This window comes from Parasteatoda tepidariorum, chromosome 3, assembly GCF_982258835.1.
Source record: "Parasteatoda tepidariorum strain Cologne lab strain chromosome 3, Ptep-v5.0, whole genome shotgun sequence".
NCBI classification, from domain to species: Eukaryota; Metazoa; Arthropoda; class Arachnida; order Araneae; family Theridiidae; genus Parasteatoda; species Parasteatoda tepidariorum.
In genome coordinates, this window is record NC_141757.1 from 92,124,066 (window position 1) to 92,149,669 (window position 25,604).

At 28.3% G+C, this 25,604-nt stretch overlaps 1 protein-coding gene across 1 annotated transcript in view; it reads right to left on the reverse strand.

The window, feature by feature from the left end:
• LOC107438351 (32 kDa beta-galactoside-binding lectin) overlaps window positions 1-20,425 on the reverse strand; it is a 37,922-nt gene extending 17,497 nt beyond the window's left edge. Inside the window, exons 1-2 of the mRNA XM_016050631.4 lie at window positions 20,254-20,425; window positions 3,379-3,467 (exon numbers count right to left, since the gene is read on the reverse strand). Coding sequence (XP_015906117.1) covers window positions 3,379-3,467; window positions 20,254-20,316 — 152 coding nt within the window. The 5' untranslated portion in view covers window positions 20,317-20,425. The remainder of the gene's footprint in view (window positions 1-3,378; window positions 3,468-20,253) is intronic.
• Window positions 20,426-25,604: the final 5,179 nt, after the last annotated feature.

A 25,604-nucleotide genomic window follows, 5' to 3' on the forward strand; every position in this document is an offset into this window, starting at 1 on the left:
GGTACGATAAAGGGTTTTATTAGGGAAGAAATGTAGCAAAATCCAAGAAAAAAAGTTTAGATAAAGTTGAAGCAGATCTTAAGAGGACGCCATACCACGGGAGAAACGTTTCGTTGCAAATTCCCTTTCACCTCCATGAATTGTTAAAATTTAAAGTAGTAGGGGAGAGTCGGGTAGCCCCGCTCACTTAAGGAGTATTGCTCATATTTCTGCATAATACTGAGTAATAATCAACATTTTTGTATGTTTCTATTGTTTTATCATCTAATTAAATAATACAAAAAGAATAAACCAAAAAAAGAATAGTTAAACTTAAAAAAATAGAAATTTAAAAAAACATGTTTTTCAGCTCTTTTCAAAATGTGTCGGGTAGCCCCGCCCAGTTACAAAAATTTTGTTTTTTGGCTATTTTTCAGGTGTAAATGAGAATGACCAATGTATTGACAATAGATAAACCTCATTTATCATTTTTATCACAAAATTATTTTATTTATTACATATTTATATACTTTCAGTGAATTCTATCATTTAATAACAACAAATGTCATACTTTTTATCATTATTAATGTATATTAATATATTATAATATTAATATATATTTATATTAAATATTTAACGAAAATAATTTAATTTAAGTAACAATAATTAATAACAATAGTTGTTTTTCAATATAAACTTATTTGGTTGATCTCTTCTTATAAACTTAATATAAAATACTTCTTATAGAATTACAAATTCACTTTGTATTTTGATTGCATTCAAATGCTTCTGTAGATTGATTCGTTCACAAATAAGTGAAAATATATAAGTAAGCAAATAGCCTATCATAATATTTATGATTTCTTGATATTAAATTTAATTTGGATATATCAATTACATTTTAAAAATATTTAATTTTTCATTTTTAAATATATAAATTTATGTTTCATGTAATATTAAAACATATATTTGTTGTTAAAAATGCATATAACATTCAAATTTGAAGCAATAAAATAATAATCTTTGCAACCGTACATTTATAGACGAAATAAAATTGGGCGGTGATACCCGACATTCATGTGAGCGGGGCTACCCGAAATCCAATTTTTTTGTAAATTTGTAATTACTCGAACAATTTTTTGCATACAAACTTCTTTCTTTGGGCAAATTAAACTTAAGACTACTTACTTTAATGCTGTATGTATAGAAAAAAAAAATTTTTAGTATTAAAATGAAGTTTAATCGAAACATTCAACCAATTTTTTTTAATTTCATGACTACTGTATTCAACATATTTTCAAAACTATTGTTTACCATGTTACCAGCTGCATAAATACTTGAAACTTTCAAAACGATATTTTTTTAATATAACAATTAATGTCCGATGACCCATTGACTTGAAAAAATATTCTATACATATGAAATTGACAGTGGGCGGGGGTATCCGCTGGATGGGGCTACCCGACTCTCCCCTATAGAAAAAGTGAGTTCAGACAAAACTAGAGTAAGCGTTGAAGTTTTACTAACTGAAAAGGAATTTTTAAAGTATCAAAATGAAAATAAATTATGAAAAGACAATTTAGGATTACGTAATGGAGAAGTTTTCCGATAATTTGATTGTATTTTGATATTCAAAAAAACATTCAGCAATTGAAACTCGTAGCTTACTCTAGGCTTGTCTGAATTCACTTTTAATTTCTTCTAAGTTTTAAATTAGTTATGAAAGTAAAAGAGAATTTACGACGAAAAGTTTCTCCTCTGGCATGGCGTCCTCTTAAACTATGGAGTCACAAATTATAAAAAGAAAGCTGAGGATCGGAAAGTTTGGAGATTTGCTGGGACGGAAGACAAGATCCTTCATGTTTAAGGAGTCAATGAATTCTTTAATGGAAAGAAAAAGTCTCATAAATTAGTAAAAATTATTCCTTATACTATACACAAGCTTCTCCTCATCTCTTTGACTCAGAATTTTTATTAAACACATTTTTAATAATTTTTACATTATTTGGTATCAATTTAGAATAAAATAACTGAAAATATTATATTTAGCATATGTGGTTCAGAAATCCTGCTCGAAAAAAGGAGTCTCCGGAGTTAAAGGTAAAATCTTCCATATGCGACTCACTTCTAAATAATTTTTCCAATTTGCAGTTATTTGTAGCTAATTAGACGCAAGAGAAAGCTATTCATCAGTGAAATTTCTTTAATTTATAAAATCAATTATTGATAAATTTTTGAACATGAATGAAAAAAAAAAAACTACTTTTTTGGATTTTATATTTTAGTACAAATATAATTCAGATAATAAAATTAATCTTTTTAGTTTAAACTGTTTTATATAATTAAAAAATACCGAAATACATTTTTGCTTGTAATTAAAGAATCAGAAAAAATAAAAGGGAGACTAGTGTCCCCTCTGCGTCAAAGGTCTAAATTATGCTTAAAGGCAGGTATAGGTATGATAATGCTTGGTATATATTTTAATAAGAATATAAAATTATTAAAGTTGCAAATTATGAAAAGAAAGCTAATGTTTCTTGTAATGTCAAGGAGGGAAATAGTTTATTATTATTATTTTATGAAAAAAAGTAAAGTTTTAAGAATTACCGCAAATAAGGGCACGCAAATTTTACAATCTATACTTCTGAGAGATTTAATCAACACTTTTGTAAAAAAAATTTATACTTTAAAAGTATTAATTTTTTTACTAATTTTGCAAGGTGGCAAAATATTTCATTAGAACAGAACACACTTTAATGAATGAGTGATTAGAGACAGCTCCAAGTTAAAAAAAAGTAGATTTGATCATCGACATCAACCAATTATTTCACCAGAATTTCAATTCGAAGAATGATCACATCATCCCAAGTAATCGATATTATGACTTTTTAATCGCAATAACATTAACAATCAAACACAGAGATTCAGAAGATTGTTAACAATTCATAATCGTTAAAAGGAGGAAGTATTTATAAGAGATAAAAATGGAGATAAATGAGCCGGAGTTAAAAATGAAGTTCATTAGCTCAAACTCAAGAAAAGGTCACATGTTAAGAGTCATTTTGGAATCCGAAAAATGATCCGGGTTATTTAAAAAACCTTGAGGAATGCAGAGGCGTTTTATCCTTTACTACCTTGACCCAAAGAACCATTTAGCTTTTGACACTTCTTTAGAGGAGTTCAAGAGCTCCGGTCAAAAGAAAGCAAAATATCATATTTCATGTAATTAAGAAGTAAAATATAGAATCACTAGTAAAGTCTCAAAGACGACGAGGTGGCTTGAATCACGAATTAAAAATTAAGATTGTAATTTACAAAAATGCAAAGTAAACACAATAATATATATACTTTTTTTTGCATAATATGTGAAGGAAAAATATGTATGCGAAATGTTCTTACCTTGATGCTGTAACAAATACAGCCCCATGGATATGAATTTTGGTTCCAACTTCTAACTTGTTCGCTAGTTTAACTTTCAATGGAAATCTCTAAAAATAATAAAATATTTAGTTAGTTTCTTAACTAATTTCAGTTAAAAAATATACAGAATTTTAAAATTTGTATAAAAAAATCGTTTTGAACCAACTATTCTAAAATGCAATTTTTGTGTTACATGTTTACCACAAATATTTAGGGCGATATCGTTTGTAATAAAAAATTGAACAGCATTCACTATTTGACGAAACTTGCGCACTTTATTGTATTTCACGGAAAGGGCAATCAAGATTCGAAAGATTAAAATTTATAGTAGAGAATAATAGCACTTACACATAACATCCTGCACGCTCACACTCGAGACCGTCTAACGTATTGGACAACATTTGGCATAATTTTATCACATATTTTATAAATATTTTATAGTTTTTTCCATTTCTCTATCTTACTACAAAAAGATTGTTTATATAAAAATTAAGTTGTTTTACGCTTATTGGTTGGAGTTTTCAATTACTATGAAAAACAAGAAACTTTATTCTAGTAATTTTGTGAACAGTTTCGTGGTATATAAATATCCTATTTGAGTTTAGTTGATTTTATTTCATAACCAAAATGTGAAGAAATACAATATAAAAATATTCTACAATACATAAAAAATGCTAAAATATTAAAATGTATAATTTTTTATGCAATAAATAAATATAATTTGAAAAATAAAGTTTAATAAACTGAAATTAAAACTTTTTCACATAAGTTTATGTTAAGCTACAAACTTGTTTCAAAGCTAGGGCGTTGCAGGGACCCAATTTTTGAGGGGCCCTGAAGTCAAATTACAACCACAATAATTCTCAACTTTCGCACGTAAGAAAAAAAAATTCTTAAATGTACTAAATATTGGAAAAAAGATTAATTATTTTTATCTCTTTCTTTACTTTTTAACGTATATTTTTCTGAAATATTGAGGGGAACTTTTAATTGTTTCTAATTATTGAGGAGGGGGGGGCATATATTCTCCGTCACAACCCCAACGACGTCAATGTTTCCAATAAAAATCGCATAATTTCTATTATTTAACCCTTTGACGCAGATTGACACTAGTGTTCCTTTTATGCTTTTTTTTTCTGACGCTCTTCTAATTACAAGAAAAAATATATTTTTGTATTTTTAATTATAAAAAATAGTCTAATAGTTACTAAAAAAACCTTGTTAGATTACTGGAATTATATTTGTACTAAAATATAAAGTCTAAAAACAGTAGTTTTCATTCATATTTACAAAATTTTCGATAGTTAATTTTGTGAATTAAAGAAATTTCAATTGATTGATTGATTTATTGAAATTACATACATTTGCTGACTTGTGTGCTCAATATAGGCTTATAAGTCATTGTCAAGTAGAAAATACAGATAGAACAATTCAGAGAAAGACATCACAAAGAATACATCCAGGGTTACGGCGGGACTCGAACCCGCTACCTCCACGCTTAACAGAGCGTTTGGACCGACGATACCGCTCGACCAGGGAGGCCCCAGAAATTTCAATGATAAATAACTGTTTCTCTTAGAATCGAATTGAATGTAGGGTTTAGTTGCACAAAGTCCAAAAGTGGACATGCTGCGCCAAACAATACAGTAAAACAGTTCAAAACTGTTTCTCTTAGATCTAATAACTGATAATAAGTGCAAATCTGAAAAATTATTGTTTGGAAGTGAGCCATGTTTGGAAGATTTTACCTTTAACGCTGAAAAAGTCCTCGACTTTTCATGCTATATTTTATAACCATAAATTATTAAAATGCTAAATATAATGTTTTTCGCATTCACCTAAATCAATACAAAATAATGAAAAAAATATCAAAAGTATGTTTAAGGGTTAAAGCTCGGATCTCAGGAGTTTAAATTAAAACTTTAATTATTTATAGACCTCAGAAGCTATTTGGTGTACTATTTCTCTACCTTTGTTTTCGGCTGTCTTATTTTCAATAAAAATTTCAAACATTATAACTGCTGTGTTTTTTAAAAAACTGCAAAATGAAACAACAAAATTTTATTTTATTGATCTTTCGTAAACTATATTATATATATATTATGCAGAACTATTTTCATTTGACAATTATGCAGAAAACAGCGCTAACGCGTCGATAATCGTAACTTATTTCATAAAAAATTGTCATTCATAAAAAGAACTGCGTATTGCACAGATGGAATGCAAGTTGCAACAGTACTTTAACTAAGAAACAATAAAAACTAAACCAGTGTTATAAAATTTTGTTTACAGTAGCCTTAAATAAATTAAATTGAGCCATGTAAAAAGAACCCATTGCTTCAATGAACATTAAGCCCAATGTAAACAATGAATCTCGTAAAAAGATAGCAATAAAGCAATGCAGGAAACTTTATTGAATCTATGAGTCATCTAATGATTCTATTCTCTTCCACGCGCTGGAAAAAGACAGAACGCCAGACAAGCTACAGAATTAGTTTCATTGAAACTTCCTTTTTAAAAACTTGTTTTCTCTCTTTCCCACGCCATTTTCATCGTGTCAAGACCATAAACTCATGTCCAGAAAGAATCGGAATATATCCATTTACTTCGGGAAACCTTCCTCCTTCGCAGATAGTTACGAAAATGTTCTACTTTTTATTTATTCATTATTATGTATAATATATAGGTTAATTTGATAGAAAACGTACTCACTTCTCGGCTCTACAGTCCTTTGATAGAACACAGACTAAAATGAATTTTTAACGAATTTTTTTATTGATTTATAAAATTTACAGTATAGTGATTTGTGTATGAGTAATATAATGGGTAACGAAAGGGTCGTGAATATCACATACTTCTTTTTTTGGTCGAAATTTTCAATGGCCGTTTTATTAAATTTCGTAAAAAAGGCAACCTCAGTATTTCATTTGATAGCTTGCATAATCATGCTTTGTTAAAACAAATCTTCAACGTAAAAAAGTCCAATAACTTTATATCTAATGATCTAAGCGGCGGTGGCTCAGGAGATAGAGCGTTCGCCTCCCAATAAGGCGCTCTAGGTTCGAACTCTAGTGATGGCTGGTTGATACAAATTCTGTTCCCGGCTCTCAACGACCATAGTGCTGACGTGAAATATCCTCAGTTGTAGATGGATCATGGGTTTTAAAACCCCCTTGCCATCGGACTAACCGTGGGCGGGCTAACCGTTCCTCCTTATATATCGTAAACGTAGGTCAGCACCATCGAAAAGTCCTTCATGAAGTAATCTTTGACACCTTGTCTTTTGTGTTGGATTCAAAACTACAGAGTTAAACATTAATAATTGTAAACTCAAACTTTTGTCGGCTGTTCAACGCTGGCTATAAAAATTTAATGATATGGGAGGCAAATTTTTATAATCAAAACACGAATGGTACAATAATGCTTTAAATGCTGTTCAACAATTAAAAAAAAAAAAAAAAAAAAAAACATTCTTTCGGGCAGTGATTTTTTTTCTAACCCTGCACTACCAACTCGACTTGTTTCATTTTCTTACTCTTTTTTTAACGTTGGTAAGATTTTATAGCACAAATGGCAAAAATTCTAGTCTTGTGTGAATTTCGACACACACTTTATACCTATATTAATTAGGGTTAAACACTTAATCGCCGCATAATTCACTTTATACTTGGTGAATTACTTCACAGTACAATTTTAATCAATGCAAAGATAAATTTTAGATTTGTTCAACAAAAAAAAAGGAACTTTCCTAGTTTTGAATTATATGGATGTATTAATTCCTTTTAAATCTACAAAAATGCATAAAAAAATTCTTTAGTGCACCTTGGCAGCGTATCAAGCACAAAATAGTTTTACCCAGCAAATCGTTTTCCTTACAAGGATACAATTACAGCAGAGAAACAAATAATCAGGCAACCTATATACGTTTTTTTCACGTTCGTAAAAAACCAACCGGTAAGTTATGTTAATGATACAAAATTATTATTTTCATATGAATATTAATTTCATATTTTTTTACTCATTTTAAATATTCACGAAATATTAACCATACGAACATCTTCAACAAGGTAGCACAAATAAGGTAGCACAAAACAACTTAAGTAATTGATTTTCCATTTAGAAATTAATTTCATATGTCGTGGAACGAGCAGAAAGAAAAGATTCAAAACAATCAACAACTTTGGATGTAATGTTCGGATTTTCAAGTAAAAGCCTTATAAAAGTTATAGAGCTTACCTAATTCATGCAATATAATACTTTTTAAATTAGATATAAAAACATGTTTTTTCTGAATAAAAAAAACTATTTTAATTTACCATATTTACCCTACAAATATGAAGTGTAGCATCAATATGAACTTGAAGTTCAATCTATGACAGGTGTTTTAGATTTGACTTTGCAAATCATATTTTTACTCATATGATTTTTTTTATAATAGCATACAAATTTGCAAGAAAATATTTTAATATAAAAGAAAAATTTAATTTTATCACTTCCGAATCTATAATAAATTGACTGAAGACTTTCCTAAAAATAACAATCTAGTAAACGTATTTTCTAAAAATTCTTAATATAAAGAAAATTGTTTTTGTCAGTTTCTTTCAAATTTTCAATTAGAATTAAACACTTTAAACGCGTCAATAAGAGCAATGTTACGTGGAGGCTGTGAGTAAAAAATATCTACACAAAAAAAAAAATATCCAAAATTTGGAAAATACGTCCCACGGAAACATTTCAGATTTTTAAACAATATATTGTTTCGAATTCGCTTTTATACTATCGCAATACAGTTATAGTAGTTTAGAGAAATAGGATTCATCTGTTTCTGGGACCAACACTTCATATTTAACAATGAAGAACATTAACAAAGCCGGGAATATTAATCTTAACTTGTATATCTTCTCCTTTATCATTCACCAACTGAGCAAAAATTAAAAAGTTAGTATTTTTGGGCTAAAAAAAAATTAGACATTTTTGAAACACTAATTATTGGGTTTATAAGCACCTTAAGTGTCTTGCTAAAAGAGGTTGACGGCGGCAAGTGTACTCTTGCTAAAGGTTCTACCATTGAGGATATTTTAAGTCAGCACTCCAGTAGTTCCATACAAATTCTGTATATAATATATTCGAATCTACCAGCTTTTAACGGAGTTCCAACCTGGATCCCCTAGTTGGGGGACGATAGCCCTCAATCCTCTGAGCCATTTCTTCTCACTGACTTATTATAAATCAGCAACTTATTCCTAAACTTATCAATTACAAATCAGAAAATTATTTCACCAAATCACTGAGAAATGTTAATGATTTTAAAAAAATATATTAAAATTCCAACTCATAACTCTCAAAAAGGAGAGAATAATTATCACTACAATCGTGCAAATAAGTCACGAAAAAGTGATTTTAAGCAAATTAATACTGTAAATACTTGTAGACAAGCATATTACAAAGACATGATTAGAACTAAATTATCGAATCACGAATGATTAATATATCTCAATCAGGTGAGTATCAAAGTTCCTAAATGCAAATAATCGCGTTTTAAATCACAAATCACGGATAATTTAATCTAATCAGTACACCCTAACCGTGTTAAGTCTATCATCCTAAAATTGAGATGAAAATCAGAAAAAAGGTAAATTAAATATCGATAATTACATTAATCAGAAATTCAGATGGTAAAATATAGTCATTTATTTTAAATAACTCACGAGGGCGTGATCAAGCCAATGCACATTCGTGAACAATAGTCTTTTATTTACTCACGGAAGTTTTACGGACGGGAATAAATCATGTGACAGGTGTTTGCATTGATGAGAATTCTATCTTTTGTTTTGAAGTGTTGCAAAATGTGAATACAAAAAAAGTTTTGAAGTGTTGCGACATGCAGAAGAGTAATAACAACACAACAGGAATAGCAACCATTTCTTTCTAAGCTTCACACTTAAATTTGGAGATAATTATTGACTAATTTATTTTATAATATCTTCTTTTTGGTAAGTTTTCATAAGTTCTTTAAAAATAGAGTGGGGAGAAGTAGGTTAACTACTACGGGGGAAAATGGTCACACACAAAAAATTTATCTAAAAAGATCATTATTTGTAGACAATTTTTTAAGTTGCTAAAAATGTGGAACAACTTTGTTTCAACGAAATTAATTAGCAAATTTATAGCTATTTTTATGACATGCAAATTTATAGCCGATTTCAAGACTAAAATAAATTTTAAAAAGTCTAATTATATTCCAAATGATTTTTACTCATCGGGAAGTAGCGGTTTTTACCTAGTTTTTAGTAAAATTAATCATCATTTCTATTTTTAAATCCATATTTAGTTTAAACTCTGATAAGAGAATTAACCTCTCTTTGGGATTTCAAGACCAAAATTAATCATCAAAAAGAACAATTATATTTCAAACCATCTTCACTCATCGGGAAGTAGTATTAGTATCGGTTCCTCCCAGGTTTTGTAGGTCCATCCTACAAGTTTTGTAGGTCCATCGATCCTCCAAGTTCTTCGTATATTTAGCCATTATTTGTATTTTTAAATCAAAATTCAGTTTAAACTCTAATTAGAGAATTAATCATCTTTTACAGAAACTATCTGAAATGTGTGTTGAGCGTCAATGTAAGTTTTTGTACGAGTTACATTAAAGTAAGGAACAGTGTAATTTCAAGCTAATATATTTCTACTTAATTCTACTTATTTCTATTCACTTAATATATATTTTGCTAAATACATAATTTAGCTAACATAAATTAATAATTAAGTAACATCTGTATTAAAAATAAAGATATAGAAGCTATAAAATAGACATATTAGGTAAAACACTATGACCACTTACACCTCAAACTTAAATTATTATAAAAATTATTTTAATTTATAAAACTGTTGTTAAACAGCCGACCCAATTTTTAGTTTACGACTGTTCAACTCCATAGCCTTGCAGTTTTGAATTCAGTCCAAAAGACAAGGGAACTCCTGGATCAAGTATTGGGAGAACTTTGACTACGTGGGGGATTTTTTGATGGAACTAACACTTATTTGGGTTACATTGAGAGGAAAACCCCGAAAACCTCTGTCGGTTAGCCTGATGGCAAGGTAAATCTAACCCTTGATTCGTCTACCACTAAGGATATTTTACGTCAGCACTGTGGCCAGTGCGGGCCAGGTGCAGAATTTGTATCGACCAGCCAACGCTGGGATTTGAACCCAGATCCCCTCATTACGAGGAGTAAGCTCTATCCAAGTCACCACGGGCTTATAAGGGGAGATTAAATGTTAATGAGAAAATAATACCCATAAATGTATAGAACTACTTAAATTATCAAGGTGATAAAAAATCACTTCAGAAAAATGTTTTTAAAAAATTTTACAATACGAAACTGGTGCCCGAATGATCAGAAGAGCTGTTCCTTTTACAAAAGTATTACCATGATAAACTTGGCTCGCATTGATTGAAATCTAAACAGGCATTAAAAATTGGCAAGCAATTACAATTTTTAAAGTTATAGCTATAAAGCTTGGAGTAAGACCATTTTACACTCCCTATCCTATGACTTTAAAAATGCTCTGAGAACTTTTTCAGTATCGGTTAATACCAATTCTAATCATGACATTATTTTGCGACAGCTCTTAAAACTGCAAAAAGCTGTTTGCCGAAACCAGAGAACTAATTTAATAATTTTTTTATTTTTTTATTCTTCTATCCTTAAAGTTTGTTTTAATGTAAAGTTTAATGACCCAAAATTTCAATGCGACTGCACTGAATCAAACTCAAAGCTGGGAAAATTTAGGACATTAAAAAACACCTCAAAACTATATCTGACACTATAAAATGAAAAGGAGAGAATGAGAAAGAGACAAGGAATAAACAACTGAGGAGAGGTATCTAGATAACTGTAAAGTCTTGATCCCTTTTTTATTTAATGAAAGTAAACACGCCAAATCTTTATTCAATAACATTAAATATATTTTTTGAATTAAAACTTTTTTAAAAAGTATTGACGAATAAATTACATCTACACGAATAAATTAGCAATTTTGAGGTCAGATCCTTAAACCGTTGAGTGCTGAAATGTAAGAATCTGCCAATTGATCAAAAGTTATTCTCGGTGTTCCGTTTTTATTTTTCTATACTGTAGTACATCGAGAAAATGAAGTATTTGAGAGAAAAAAATACTAGACAGGGATACAAAATATAATATGGTTAAGTATAATAATATGGTATGGAAAAAAATATGCTTAACTTAATTGTATTTAAATATAAGATATTTAACATAATATGAGCTATTTAGGCTGGGTTTCAGAAGAGATTTCTATATTTTCCAGCACCTGCACAACATAATTATTCATCGTACATTTCGAGTTTTTTAAGTATACGTAAGGTAAAACACCTTCTAGCGTCAAACTAATTAGAAATCATTAAAAGAGTATTGCGGAAAACGGAAGCAATTATTCTAAGAAAAATAATTTTCATTCAAGGAGGCAAAAGTAATAAATCTAATTTTCGAAGGTTTTGCAATAATGTACTTGGAAATGCATGTCGTAACATAATTTATCAATACTAGAGATATTTCGTTTACAGAGAAATATCCTAAACATAGAAAAATGTAGTCGGAAATCGATATCCATAAAATTTTGTTGACTTGAAAGTGACAAATAGTGCAATACGCATTTTATTGCCAACAAGAAACCTAAAGTACTTTTGTTTCATTTCCTGCTTATAAGATTTAGAAATATTGACAAAATTATAGATTACTGTCATTTACAAATTATAAGTTTAACTTTTTTTTAAAATTAATTTGCAATCTGATTCACTGTCTTTCAATCTTTTTTTTACTCAAATATTATTACTTACAGTAATGACTGCAATTTCGATGTTTTTTTTTTTTAAATTGTATGTTTGTAAAGTTAGAAGTAGACTGTCTTGAAAATAATGTTTTTAGACAGGAAAATAAAGTGTGCAAAAATTTATCACCACTTTTTAGTTTTAAGTTATTAGCCCAAAACAGTGCAGTTAGCCGCTTTACCCATTCTGCATATTACTCTTTTGTACTAGAAATTGGTCGCAATGGTAACGGTCTAAGAGGTTATAGTATTTTAAGGCTTATAGCTTGTTTGATTCAGAAGTTCCCTAGTCTTCAATGTAGGGTTCAAACTTAGAAGGCTGTGGAGTTATATATGGAATGGTTGTTAAACACCAATAACTAAATAAAATAAAACCCCATAAATGCTCTTTACCGTTGAGGTAACTATGGGAGGCTTTTCATTCATAGGTTCCTTTTAATGTAACATGAATATGGATTAGCTTCCCTCAAATTTCTTACCCCTCTCTGAAGGAGAGTTTATCTCGAAATCCTTGTCTTTTGAGTTTGGTTCAAAATTGTAAAGATACGGAATTAAACATTAGTAGTCACAAATTCTAGATAGAAGCTGTTCAACACCAGACACAAAAATAAAGAAATCCTATGAATTATTTCACTTGAAAGGCTTAAAAATGCAATAGATTTTTTTTACCATAGGAAAATAAATCTTATTCCGTCTAGAATAGAAAAATATATTGCAAACTCTATTTTTATTTGATGAAACTATTAAATTTTTCTAAATTTCAAACATGTGGAAAAGTTTCAATTTTTATGCTGGTTAAGACATACGATTTAGTATCATTATTACATATCTTAATTTATCCACTGTTATTCCTTCCGACACAATCGTCTCTATTATATATTTCTATTTAAGTAAGGTCAGCTTAATATGAGCCTCTGCCAGCAGTAAGCGTCTGTGTTCTAACTACTGGAAAGAATATTGAATATTTAGTGAATGCGTGTGAGGCAAATAGATATTAAAATCTTACTATTTGTCTTAATTACAGTTCAAACTTTTTTCATTAATTATTTTGATTTTAGATCATTTTCATCCAGTTATGATTTTAGCATAAACTAGAATTTTTAAAAAAAATTGAAAGAAAAATTCGTTAAAAAGTTAAATATCTGATATTTCGCGAACGTAATAATGTTTATAAAAATAATAAAGAGTTGGACGGGAATATTAAAAAAATGAATAAAAACAAAATTCAAACATTCTATTCTACTCAGACTGATATTACGATAGACCTACACACATTTTTCCCAGAATGAGCCCCCACAAACCAAACAGAATAAATTAAAATTTTTGCATGCTTCACAAAATGGAGATGAACGGATACTGAAGGCTGCATAACCGGTCCAAATCGAAAGTGACGTAAGAAAAGAATACAATTAAAAAAAAAAAATTTTTTTTCACCGCAGACCTGCAACCTCTTAACGTTACATGCGTTGATGGACCTTTTCAGAAAAGTCGTCTGGCTTTAAGCCAAAGAGAATAAACTAATAGACAAGAATGTGGGTCGTAAACTGTGAGGAAAGAATAGAATGTAATCGCATCGATGCCCCAACCACGCCTATCAATCTAATAATATGACTCATATTGTCTATTTCAAGGACATGTTAAATTATATTTGTTCCATATTGACTCTTTTATTCCTTTCCTGTTTTGGCAACACGCTGTCTACCAATCTCTGTTAATGACAATCACGAGAGTATTTTTTGATGAACTGATTAGATTGGAAGATGTGGGGATGTCTGAAAATTTGCTAAAAAAGGCTAATTATATCGCTGACTCAATATATTTGTGATGTAATTTAACTCGTGATTTGAACTGATAATGCATCACTGCAAAACTGGTTTGTAACCTTTAAGGATATTTATTACGCTAATTTGAATATTCATTGATGATTGTTCAATCACAAGACAAAAAATATTTGCTATTGCCTTTAAAATGTACATTTTTTGAAAACTTTTGAAAAAGAACGGTTGAATGTAGGGGCCTTTTTTTTATTAGAATTATTTCCTTTTATATAAATGCGCATCTTCAAATTTTATAAATACATCTCCAAGTTTTTTTTAAGTAAGACTAAGTATAATACTTATTAAGTTGATCAATTAAATAACATGAGAAAATTTATGACTTAATATAGACATCTCATGTAAAGAATTCTTATGATTACTGAATACATATAATTAATTAAAACAAATGCATCACAATTAATTATATTAAGATCTTAGGAACAAAATTAAAAGAATACATCCTTTAGTTTGCTTTAATAAAATTTATATAGCTTAAAAAGATTTTTTTCTTATTTAACAAAAATTAATAAGAATATAAGAAGAAAGTAAATAAGTTATCTACCTTCGTGCTTCATTTGCAAGTTACAAGTATATTTGAACATTTTCTTACCGTTTTGATTACTTTTTACAGTAGTATAAAAAATAATTAATAAATAATTTTTCATAAATAGTTAATGCTTTGAAAAAAAGAACATCATGACAATTCAAGTGCGGTTGTGAACACACAGCCTATTTCCTTAATTTAAAAAAAAAATGCTTTTGAAATTTAACACTCCTTATAAGTTTTAATAGAAGAAACGTATAAATTTCACGAACAAAAAATTCTTTTCGGAGGAATTTATAAAAAGTTTTAATTTGAGCAATTTCAGTCGGGATAGTGCTTTCCAAGTCAAGTGTCGAGCAAGAGCAAAATGTTTTCGATAACAATTTTACTTCTGAATTCCGACAACATATACTGCTAATACAAGTATGAAACTGTCAAATTTAAAAAAAAAAAAAAAATTCTAATTAGCGAGGTCGTAGAAAAATACATATCAGAAAATTAATCTCAATAGTTCATAAATATAACACAAAATAATTATTTTAAAAATTAGGAAGGTTTACGAAAATAACAAAAATACATTAAATCTAATATATTAGTTAGTATAGGAAAGATAATATAATTTTCTGGGATTTTACAATACGTCTTATTTTAATAGTGCGTACCAAATAAATTTTACAAGAGAAAAATAAATACGCTTTTTGTGGTAAAAAATTATAGAAAAATAAATTTCTTAACTAATGCCCTTAGTAACTATGCTATAAAATGTTTCCTTGGCGACCGAAGAATTTTGTGAAAATCTGACGCAATCGAAGCGAAAAGAAGGCAATGAAAATCAACAAACATATTAAATACACTTAAGAAACCTAAAGAGTGATAGTTTATGGCCAAGATCATGACCTGTAACTCCATAGTCAAGGACAAACACTCAAAAAATTCATTATTCCACAACCAGTTTTTCATACTCATTTCAATGTTTGATAGTGACTAAAATGTTAAAATAAAAGTGAGCTCACCATATTAAAAATATAATACTTTCCTGTTGGCTATGATTAAAAAAAAATTAGCCGATATTTTATTAATGAAGAACTTATTAACCCAAAGAAAAAATAAAGTTTTCGATCTTAGAAACAAGAGGATCGATACATCGATTTAAGTTAGGCTGAACTTATCTAAAAATATACCATCTCCAACTAAATCGCCCTCTTTGTTTAGTGCAAAAACAATCAAACATTTGATATTTTAAGAAAAATAAGTTTGGTTTATAAAAATGTATTTATTATTACTGGACTGAGACATTATCAGGGAAAATTTTTTTAGATCGTAACTGTAGGGGAGAGTGGGGTCAATTGTAACATTTTTTACTTAACTATTTTTAACTAACAAAAAATCCAATATATTATTAGTATTAATTGACAGACGAGTAAAGTAGACTATCCTCTACTAGAAAAAAAATAAATACCTGATTTTAAATATTATTATAATAGTTATTAACAATTTTTGACAGTCGTGCAGTTGTTACAATTGTCCCCACTTACGGGGTCAATTGTAACAGTTCATAAATTCAACTAAAATATAGTTAATTATACATATTATCATAGTTGTGATATATTTTTTTATTGATCAAAATAGTAGTGATATTTTAGGAGTAAAAATAATAATGAGCAGAAACCTAAAGGGTTAAACTTTTAACTTTAAGGGGTTAAAAATTTTAATTTATGCTGTGAAAGGTGACAAATAAAATAATGCACATGCAACATAATATAAATGATATAGGAAACTATTGGTGGTTCTTAAAGAGTTAAGTAATGGTTTGTAAACATAAGATTATTTATTTTCAGCTGTTACAATCGTCCCTTTACTTATTGTTACAATTGTCCCCAAGACGCCATTTCAGCTTCATTTGTTAAAAACAATGCTAGTTAATTAGCAAAACTAATCTTTTTTTTATTGAAATGTTAATTAAAGTGTCCACTTACATATTCGGTTACTAATTTTTATTTGTTTAAACAAAATTACTTTGTTACAATATAATATTCTAATACCAAAAAAAGTACTTGCGTGGCGTGAAAATATCTTTTGTGATGTAACTCTTTCAAAAGTACATAAAAATGGTTGCCATCAGGGGTGTACATGTAGATTTATTAAATACACCTTGTGCGCCACCTAGGAACCAAATCTAGAACCCGACACTCGAAATTTTTGCTCTGTTACAATCGTACCCTGTTACAATTGACCCCACTCTCCCCTACTTAAACCTAATATACCTTCTACTTGCTTAGCAACACAACTTATGAAAAATCTCATATATTCTCTTTTTCGCTTAAATATGACTTTTTTTTAAACAAACAAGGCAATAGTGCTTCTCATTACTTTATTCTCTACTGTTTTTGCTGTTGTTGTTGTTCATTTACGTCGCACTAGAGCTACACAATGGGCTATTGGCGACGGTCTGGGAAACATCCCTGAGGATGATCCGAAGACATGCCATCACAATTTTGATCTTCTGCAGAGGGGATGGCACTCCGGTTCGGTAGCCCGACGACCTGCACGCGAAGTCGAGCACTTTACGGTAGCACAGTTTAACGAGAACCAATACCGCACACCCTCGGTCCCTACGCAGACTGATCCAAGTGGTCACCCACCAGCACACTGACAGCAGCCAGTGATGCTTGACTTCGGTGATCTGATGGGAGCCGTGTCTTAACGATCAGTCCACTGCAGGACCTATTGTTTTTGCACCTATAATGATTGTAAACATTAATTTACACTATAGCTTATAAATTTTTTAATTACTAACAGTATTATTTTTTAAAAAAAAAATATTATTTTTGAATTCTGTGGCTTGATAATTTTAATACTTATATAAAACATTAAACTGAAGATTAAATTCACTCATATTTTATAAAATAAAATTGAAAAGGAAAAACAATAGAATATAAATTCAGAAATGCTTTTGACGCAAATATATATAAAAAAAGAACAAATAAATAATTTCTTTTCTTCTCGAAAAAAAAAAATATTAAAAATGGTTAAAGTCACCAGACGAGGGAGTTAGGTAGTTGAACCGCATCTATTTGGATCGAAGCCAAGTGCTTACCCATCACAGTAGTTGTTAACATCTTGGAAGAAATTGTAAAAATAAAAATAATTTAGGAACTTAAAGTTTTAAACACGAGAATAAACAAGTTATTATAACGAAGAAAAAAAACACCATCGCAATTTTGACTAAAGTTGGATCAGATTTACAGCATCTAATCAGATTACGAGCAAAACTAATTACTTTTAAACATTTATATATTTTTGTAATGAAAAAATAATTAAAAAAAAACAGTAAATTCAGCACTTCTGCAACAGACAGTCTGTCGACCAAGAATGGTTGAGGTGCGTCGGTGGAGGTTAAGGTACACAATTTCTTGACTAACAGAATGATGATAGGAATGTGGTTGGCATTACGTACCGCCCGCCTTTACTTCCAGGCAAGTTGGTAGGCACTCTTCGATCCAAAGCCGTGGGCGAACTTCCAGCTTTCACGGGTTTAGATTGTTGTTGTAGTTGTTGTAGTTCATTTACGTCGCACTAGAGCTGCACAATGGGTTATTGGCGACGGTCTGGGAAACATCCCTGAGGATGATCCGAAGACAATCCATCACAATTTTGATCCTCTGCGGAGGGGATGGCACCCCCGCTTCGGTAGCCCAACGACCTGCACGCGAAGTCGAGCACTTTACGGTAGCACAGTTTAACGAGGACCAATACCGCACACCCTCGGTCCCTACGCAGACTGATCCAAGTGGGTCACCCACCCGCACACTGACCGCAGCCAGTGATGCTTGACTTCGGTGATCTGCTGGGAACCGTGTCTTAACGATCAGTCCACTGCGGGACCACGGGTTTAGAAATGCTATTCTTCACAATGTCAGTTCAGTACTTTAAACACTGTGCCATTGTGGCTCAAATCGTAATTATTAGATTGAATTATTTCCTTATTCTTAAAGAAATTTGATAATCGTGCCCACATTAAAAAAAATTTCAGTTTGTTGCATCAAAAAACAATTAACTATGCAAATTTTTAATTAAAACTAAAAATTTGCATAAATTTAAAATTTAATTCCTGCAATTTTTTTCCTCAAAGTAATTTAAATTCATACCACCTGTTAAGCCAGTTTTCAGTGAACAGTACTTGACCACACCCAAAGTCCTTATAGTAGTAATGTTATTCATTTTTTTTTATTTTATTCTTTTTGCAAAACATTGTAATAAAAATCAATGAATTTATATTTTTTTACATGTAAATCGTTGGGTATTTTCTGTATAAACCGCCATCTTATATTTGAGACCTCCCATATGGTAAAGATATTTCAACAAAGAAATACATTTTTATTATTATAAAAAAACGACGATGTTAAGAAAAAGTACATATATTTATCTAAATAAAATTTATATAATATCTATATATATGTATATATATGCAATCTATAACAATAAATCAATAATATTTCCGCAGTTATAAATTTAAAATAATCGATCGTGAAAAAATGACGCAATAAGGTTTTATAATTTAAGTTTCCTTAAAATGAAACTAAAAATTCAGGATCGATCATAAATTTTTGATTCTAGAATCCCATAAGTCGAAAAAGTTTCGTGTAAAATTTACATAATTATTAAAGAGAGGAGAGTTTTAAACAAACTTTGAGAAAAATTCAGGACTGAAAAATATGGTTCAAAAATATTCCCTCTCAAAACTAAAAGTAAACATTAAAAATCATAGAGGTAACTTAAATTTTTAAAACAAGATTTTTATCAATCAAAATCAAGTCAATCATAACCAAGTTTATGAAAATCCGTGTATGATCAGTTTTAGAAATTCTGCCAAAGAAATATTAGATTTAAAAAATACGGTTTAAATCAATTATGCCGAAAAATACCAAAATTTATAGTAACCATTGCCATTACTGAATTTGTAGAATCCTTATTACGAAGTAGAGAATAAGATAATATTAACATTAAGATTAAAAGGTTTTTATTAATGATAAATATCAATTAAATGTGTAGGTTCAAACTAAACAATCATAAGTTGAATCGTAAAATTGATTAAAAAAAAGCCACCCATTCTAAATAAATGAAACTGATTTAATATATTAAAATAAATTGGATTTTTCTCTTATTAATCCTACTTAAAAATGAGTTTTTAAAATAGAAAAATATGCTGTCTCATTTTGGAAAATTAAAAAAATATATATATTAAATTGCATGATAAAAAAATCTCTACAAAATTATTTTACCATAAGTACCAAATCTAATACATCACATTTTCAAAATATATTTACTCATTTATTTTCGGAAAATCTATTTGTAATATATTTTTGAAGCGTATTGCTCCTAATAAAAGTAAGTTACAATAAAATTGATAAAGGCAATCACAGCAGTGCATTTATCAAACAAAATAATTGGTTATATAAATAATCATTAAACATTTATTCTCAACATGTAAAAACAACGCCCACGTGAAAGCCGGCGACTGAACATCACCTGATTACGCCCAACTAAATTTCAGATTTTAAATATTTTATTTAAAAAAAATCTGACAATACACTTTTTTTAATCACATAACTTAATAGAAATAAAATATTCTGAATAAATACTCACTGGATTTTTGTAATGCAAACCAGGTTCCTTTTTAAGGGGAGCGACAAGATCGGCTACAGTCATGATGATTACGGAAGATGGTGAGCTATCGGAGTGAAATCCTAAATCAGATAGACGTGTACTTTTTCAGCTGACAGGAGCTGAGGTAAATTTGGCGAGTTGAAATGCGATTGTGCCAAATGGGTATCGCCAAGCTGAACTGTGAGTAATTTCTTCCGGGTGCAATAATAGTGCAAGAAATAGTAGATTTTTGATTACATAAAAATTTAACTCTGGATTAGACTTTTTTTTTAGATTTTGCATGATGCATAGAACTTTAAAATATTTTATTTTCAGATTTATTAGTTCTAAACGTATACATATACCTGTACTGTAAACTGTAATATTATTCAATAATATATAAATATTACGATAAATTACTGTTTAAAGCTTACATACTGTGGCTCCCAAAAGTGTTCGTAAAAGCTTTCAATGAAATAGGGCTCTATTCATTAATTAGAAGGAATATTTCAAAATGGTTAGATAATAATAAGGTCTTAAATGCATTCTTTAAAAAAAAAAAAACTACATGAAAAATTTTAAAAACAAAGCAAAAGTTAATATTCATTCTAAAATATCCATTTTAATTAATGAATTGAGTAATATTTCATTGAAAATCATAAGTTTACAAACACTTTTGAGAGCCACTGTATATATTTTTAAGTCCTTAGTTGATGTTGGGAGAAAATTTGTAGTTTCATTTAAACAAACATTTGATCTTGTCTAATTCGGGTTTGGGGGATTTCAAATCTGAAACTAGTTTTTCACATAAAGTTACAGATTTTTTTTAGTCTATTTTTAAGTCAAATTTACAAGTTTAAAAGCGCTATGCACAAGGGGGGAGGGAAGAAAAGGAAGTTTCTAAATTGTAAGATTATAAGAAGGAAAAAAAAAAATTATAATTTCATTTCAAAAAGTGAATTTCGATCATAACTTCAATTAAATACTATGTTATTAACTTTAATAACGAAATTTATTTTCTGAATAATAGTGAAATTTAACTTAAGCGATGAATAAAACTCTATTTTAAAGTTTTTTGGCTTTTATGTTTTATAATCATATAAATGGATATAATTGCTTTTTTGTTTTGTAGCAGCATTTGTTTAGATTTAATTAAAATATTTTAATTTATTTATTTATTCAATTTTCATTATCTGATCTTGAGTAAAGGAGGTAATTTTAATCGTATGATTTATATTTTTTTCTTTTCAAACAGCATATAAATATTAAAAAAATCATACTTGAATTTTACGACTATATTTTTACATAACTTATTTAGTCCCAACATTTTTTTTGTGATCTGATATCAAATAAGGTTGTGAATCTCTGTTGTAAATGATAATAATTTTAGAAAATTTTGTTTTCTGAAAATTAAAATTTATTTTTCATGATCGTAGTGAGATATAATTTTTTTTGGGGGAGGGAGGGAGGGGGGAGAATACAAAATTTGACAATTCAAATTTACTTTCAACCCGATTAATGTTCAATTAAACAAAAAAACTTTTTTTTTCATTCCGACTGTTTAAAAGAAGTCATAGAAATAAAAGTCAAATTGGAAAAAAAAAATTTATTATTGGTAATAGGGCTAATTAAAGTGTAATACAAGAAATGTGGGCACTTCCTCATTCTTTACCCTTTAGTTTATACAATAATGAAAGTAAAAAGATAAATTATTAAAAATTATTCTGTATTTGTTTATTCATAAAATATTCGGAAAATATTAAATAAATAAATAAATAAATAAAGCTTCACTTATCATCACGGACCCTACAAAATTTCTAGGAATACTCTTTATGAGTAGTATTTTTTTCTTAGATTTTAAAATTGTTTTCAGATAAGTTTTTATATGGTTTACTTTTATCCTGACGGCTAGAAAGGATAAAAATAAAACAACTCTAATCCTCCAGTTCTTTTTCTGTTCTATTTGACTGATCGTTCAAATTGTTTCTAAGAAATATCCTTACATGCTATTTTAAAACATTTCTTTTTCCAAATTGTTCTTTCTAAACATTTTATAGTCTAGAATATAGTCTCCAAAATTATCTGTTAGCCTAACTAGCATATTTAATTTTTTTGCCCAATTTAACTTGTTTACTAACTTGAAATTGATTTAAAAAAATAAAGCGCCATATCGCACATCGAATTTGTTTAATTATGATTCCTTCGCGTTCTTACTTAACTTCCTCTTTTACTACTTCTTTAACTTCTTTTACTTAACTTCTATTTATTTTTTGTTTATGTATTTTATTGTAACCGTGTTATATTTTTGTTTCATGTACCTGGCAACTTGGATGTATAATAAGTTTGTTTATGTTCCACTGGGCTTCATGCCTATCTTTGAGTTAAGTAAGAAATATATAGTGAAAGAACTGAAATCTTTATGAAAGAATATAGAATGTGCATTTTAAGATAATTGATACTTGACGGACTTGGCTTACTCGAAATAAAATGGATAGATCAGTTGCTAACATAAACAAATGCTATGTTTTAACAAGCAATCAGGATGGAGATACCTACACTATGTCACTTGCAGGCATCACATTGTTAAGATTTTTTTTTTTTTTTTAAATTCTACTTGAGAATCATTTTCTACTTTAAAAATTATTTTTATTTTTATATTATTCCCTAATCATTATTAAATTATTATCTACACAAATTATGTAAAATTTGAGAACTAATTTTATCACGTTTTAGGGAAAATGTCAATGTAGAATTTCTCTATTATTTAAGAGTTGAAAAAAATAATTTTAAAAATCTATATGCAATAAATTTTCTTCAGGATGGAGATACCTACACTATGTCACTTGCAGGCATCACATTGTTAAGATTTTTTTTTTTTAAAAATTCTACTTGAGAATCATTTTCTACTTTAAAAATTATTTTTATTTTTATATTATTCCCTAATCATTATTAAATTATTATCTACACAAATTATGTAAAATTTGAGAACTAATTTTATCACGTTTTAGGGAAAATGTCAATGTGGAATTTCTCTATTATTTAAGAGTTGAAAAAAATAATTTTAAAAATCTATATGCAATAAATTTTCTTCAGGATGGAAATACCTACACTATGTCACTTGCAGGCATCACATTGTTAAGATTTTTTTTTTTTTTTAAAAATTCTACTTGAGAATCATTTTCTACTTTAAAAATTATTTTTATTTTTATATTATTCCCTAATCATTATTAAATTATTATCTACACAAATTATGTAAAATTTGAGAACTAATTTTATCACGTTTTAGGGAAAATGTCAATGTGGAATTTCTCTATTATTTAAGAGTTGAAAAAAATAATTCTAAAAATCTATATGCAATAAATTTTCTCTTTTAAAAAATTCTTATTATTAATTTTTAGCCTTATTTTACTCAAAAAATTAAATAAAGTTTAGTATCAGTTTAGTACGTTTCAGTTATCAGTTTAGTAAAGTTTAGTACATATCAGTTAATCGAAAACTACAATTACGAAATTTTTTGGTGTTTCTAAAAACACTGTGTCTAAAATTTATTTCGTGAATTTAAGTTCGTTTGCTGAAAATTGTGAATTTTTATTATCTGTTTATCTCTCTCAAAAACTGCTTCAAAACAATTTTCAACTCAAAAACTGTTTGAAATCAATATTCCGTAAGTTTTTTTCATATCGTATTTAATGATACTTTCTGAGAAAAAATAAGTATAAATATTATTTTAAAATTTTAGAAGAAAATTGCTACAGATGTTTTAGAAAATAAAATTGAAAACTGAATGCAAGTATTTCATGAATGTATTTTTGTCTTTCCTTGGTAATTTTATCTAAAACTAATACGTTAATACTTTTGATTATTCTATTATTTTTATGCCGTCGAAAATTGCATGATTACAATAGTTCAATTTGTGGTTATACTTTAATAGATGATTGTTAAAACATGCAAATATTTATTTTCTTGACCAAATTTTAGTTAATTTATGTAAAAAAATTAGGCGTAATTCTTTTTTTTAATAATTTTCTTTATTTTGTTTATTTTTTAATAATTGTAAATTGTTTTTTTTTTGTATGAGTAAAAATAATTTCAAAATTTATTTGAAAAGCTGAAATAATTTTTTTTTTAAATTATGAACATTCCAAATCAACCATTTTATGAATTCTATACATAACAATTAAATTGAAGTAACAGCTCCGCGTGTTTTAAAATGAGTATAAGTAAAAAAAAATTCAAAATTTCTCTATGTTTCTTCCATCTATTGAAATTTCAGCAGATAGCTTTGTTCTAAAAATAATTTCAAATGAACTGCATTTGCGACATTTTAGAATTATGCTTATTTCACGAATTACGAAGTTAAAACCAAATTCCAAAGTTTCATAGAATCTCTGACCTAACTATTGTAGGTGTTAAAACAACAAAACCGATTAGGAATCATAGTTACGTGATTATGAGTCATCAAGGATTTGCTTACACATGATTGCGATATCTTATAAAATCCCTTCTTGCTTAGATTTCATGCAGACTTAGCAATCTATAAACTTTTTCAAAGTAAGAAAAATGACCAAAACATAAAGATTATAAGATTATGTGTTTTATTGGGTAATTTTTAAAATGGATTAATCGATATTTTCATAACTGCGTTAAGTTGTTTTACGATAACAAATTTTTTATTCTATCTTTTTAATTATAAAAATCAACAATAATTTTTCATTTTACTAACGGTTTCTTATAAAAACCTATTTCAAAATGACTTAAACGTGAGATTGATAACAAATTATTTTTAGTAAGAAACTTTAAAATTTAATGTTATAATTTTTATGTTTTAACCTCAAAAATTAGTAAATAAGTTATTAAATCACCTGAAAAAATTGATTTTAAGATTCATTCGTGGTTTGTTAATCATAATTGTCTTTCAAAAATAAAACTAATAATGAAGAGTTACGGATTTCTCTAATTTTTTAAAGAAGTTACAGGCGAATCATTTTGAGAGTGATGATTTAATTTCTAATTGAAGGATATTTACACTAAAGTAATGAAGGGTAATAAAAATGGACTATTGTTTTACGAGATTATGCCCACTTAAATGATTCCTACATATTTACTACCTACAGAAATTTTACGCCAACATAAATTTCATTGGAATAATTCTAAATCATTTCACGCTTTCTACATGATCCCAAAATAACCTTTAAAATCAATAATGTTTCGTGATAATTATAGCTTCATATTTGTTAATAGCTGATGTTTGAATCTTAAGAAAATTAATAATAATAATTATGAAGTATTTTTAGAATTGAATACTGCTAATTGAATGCTACTTATGCCAACATAACGCATCTTTTTAATAC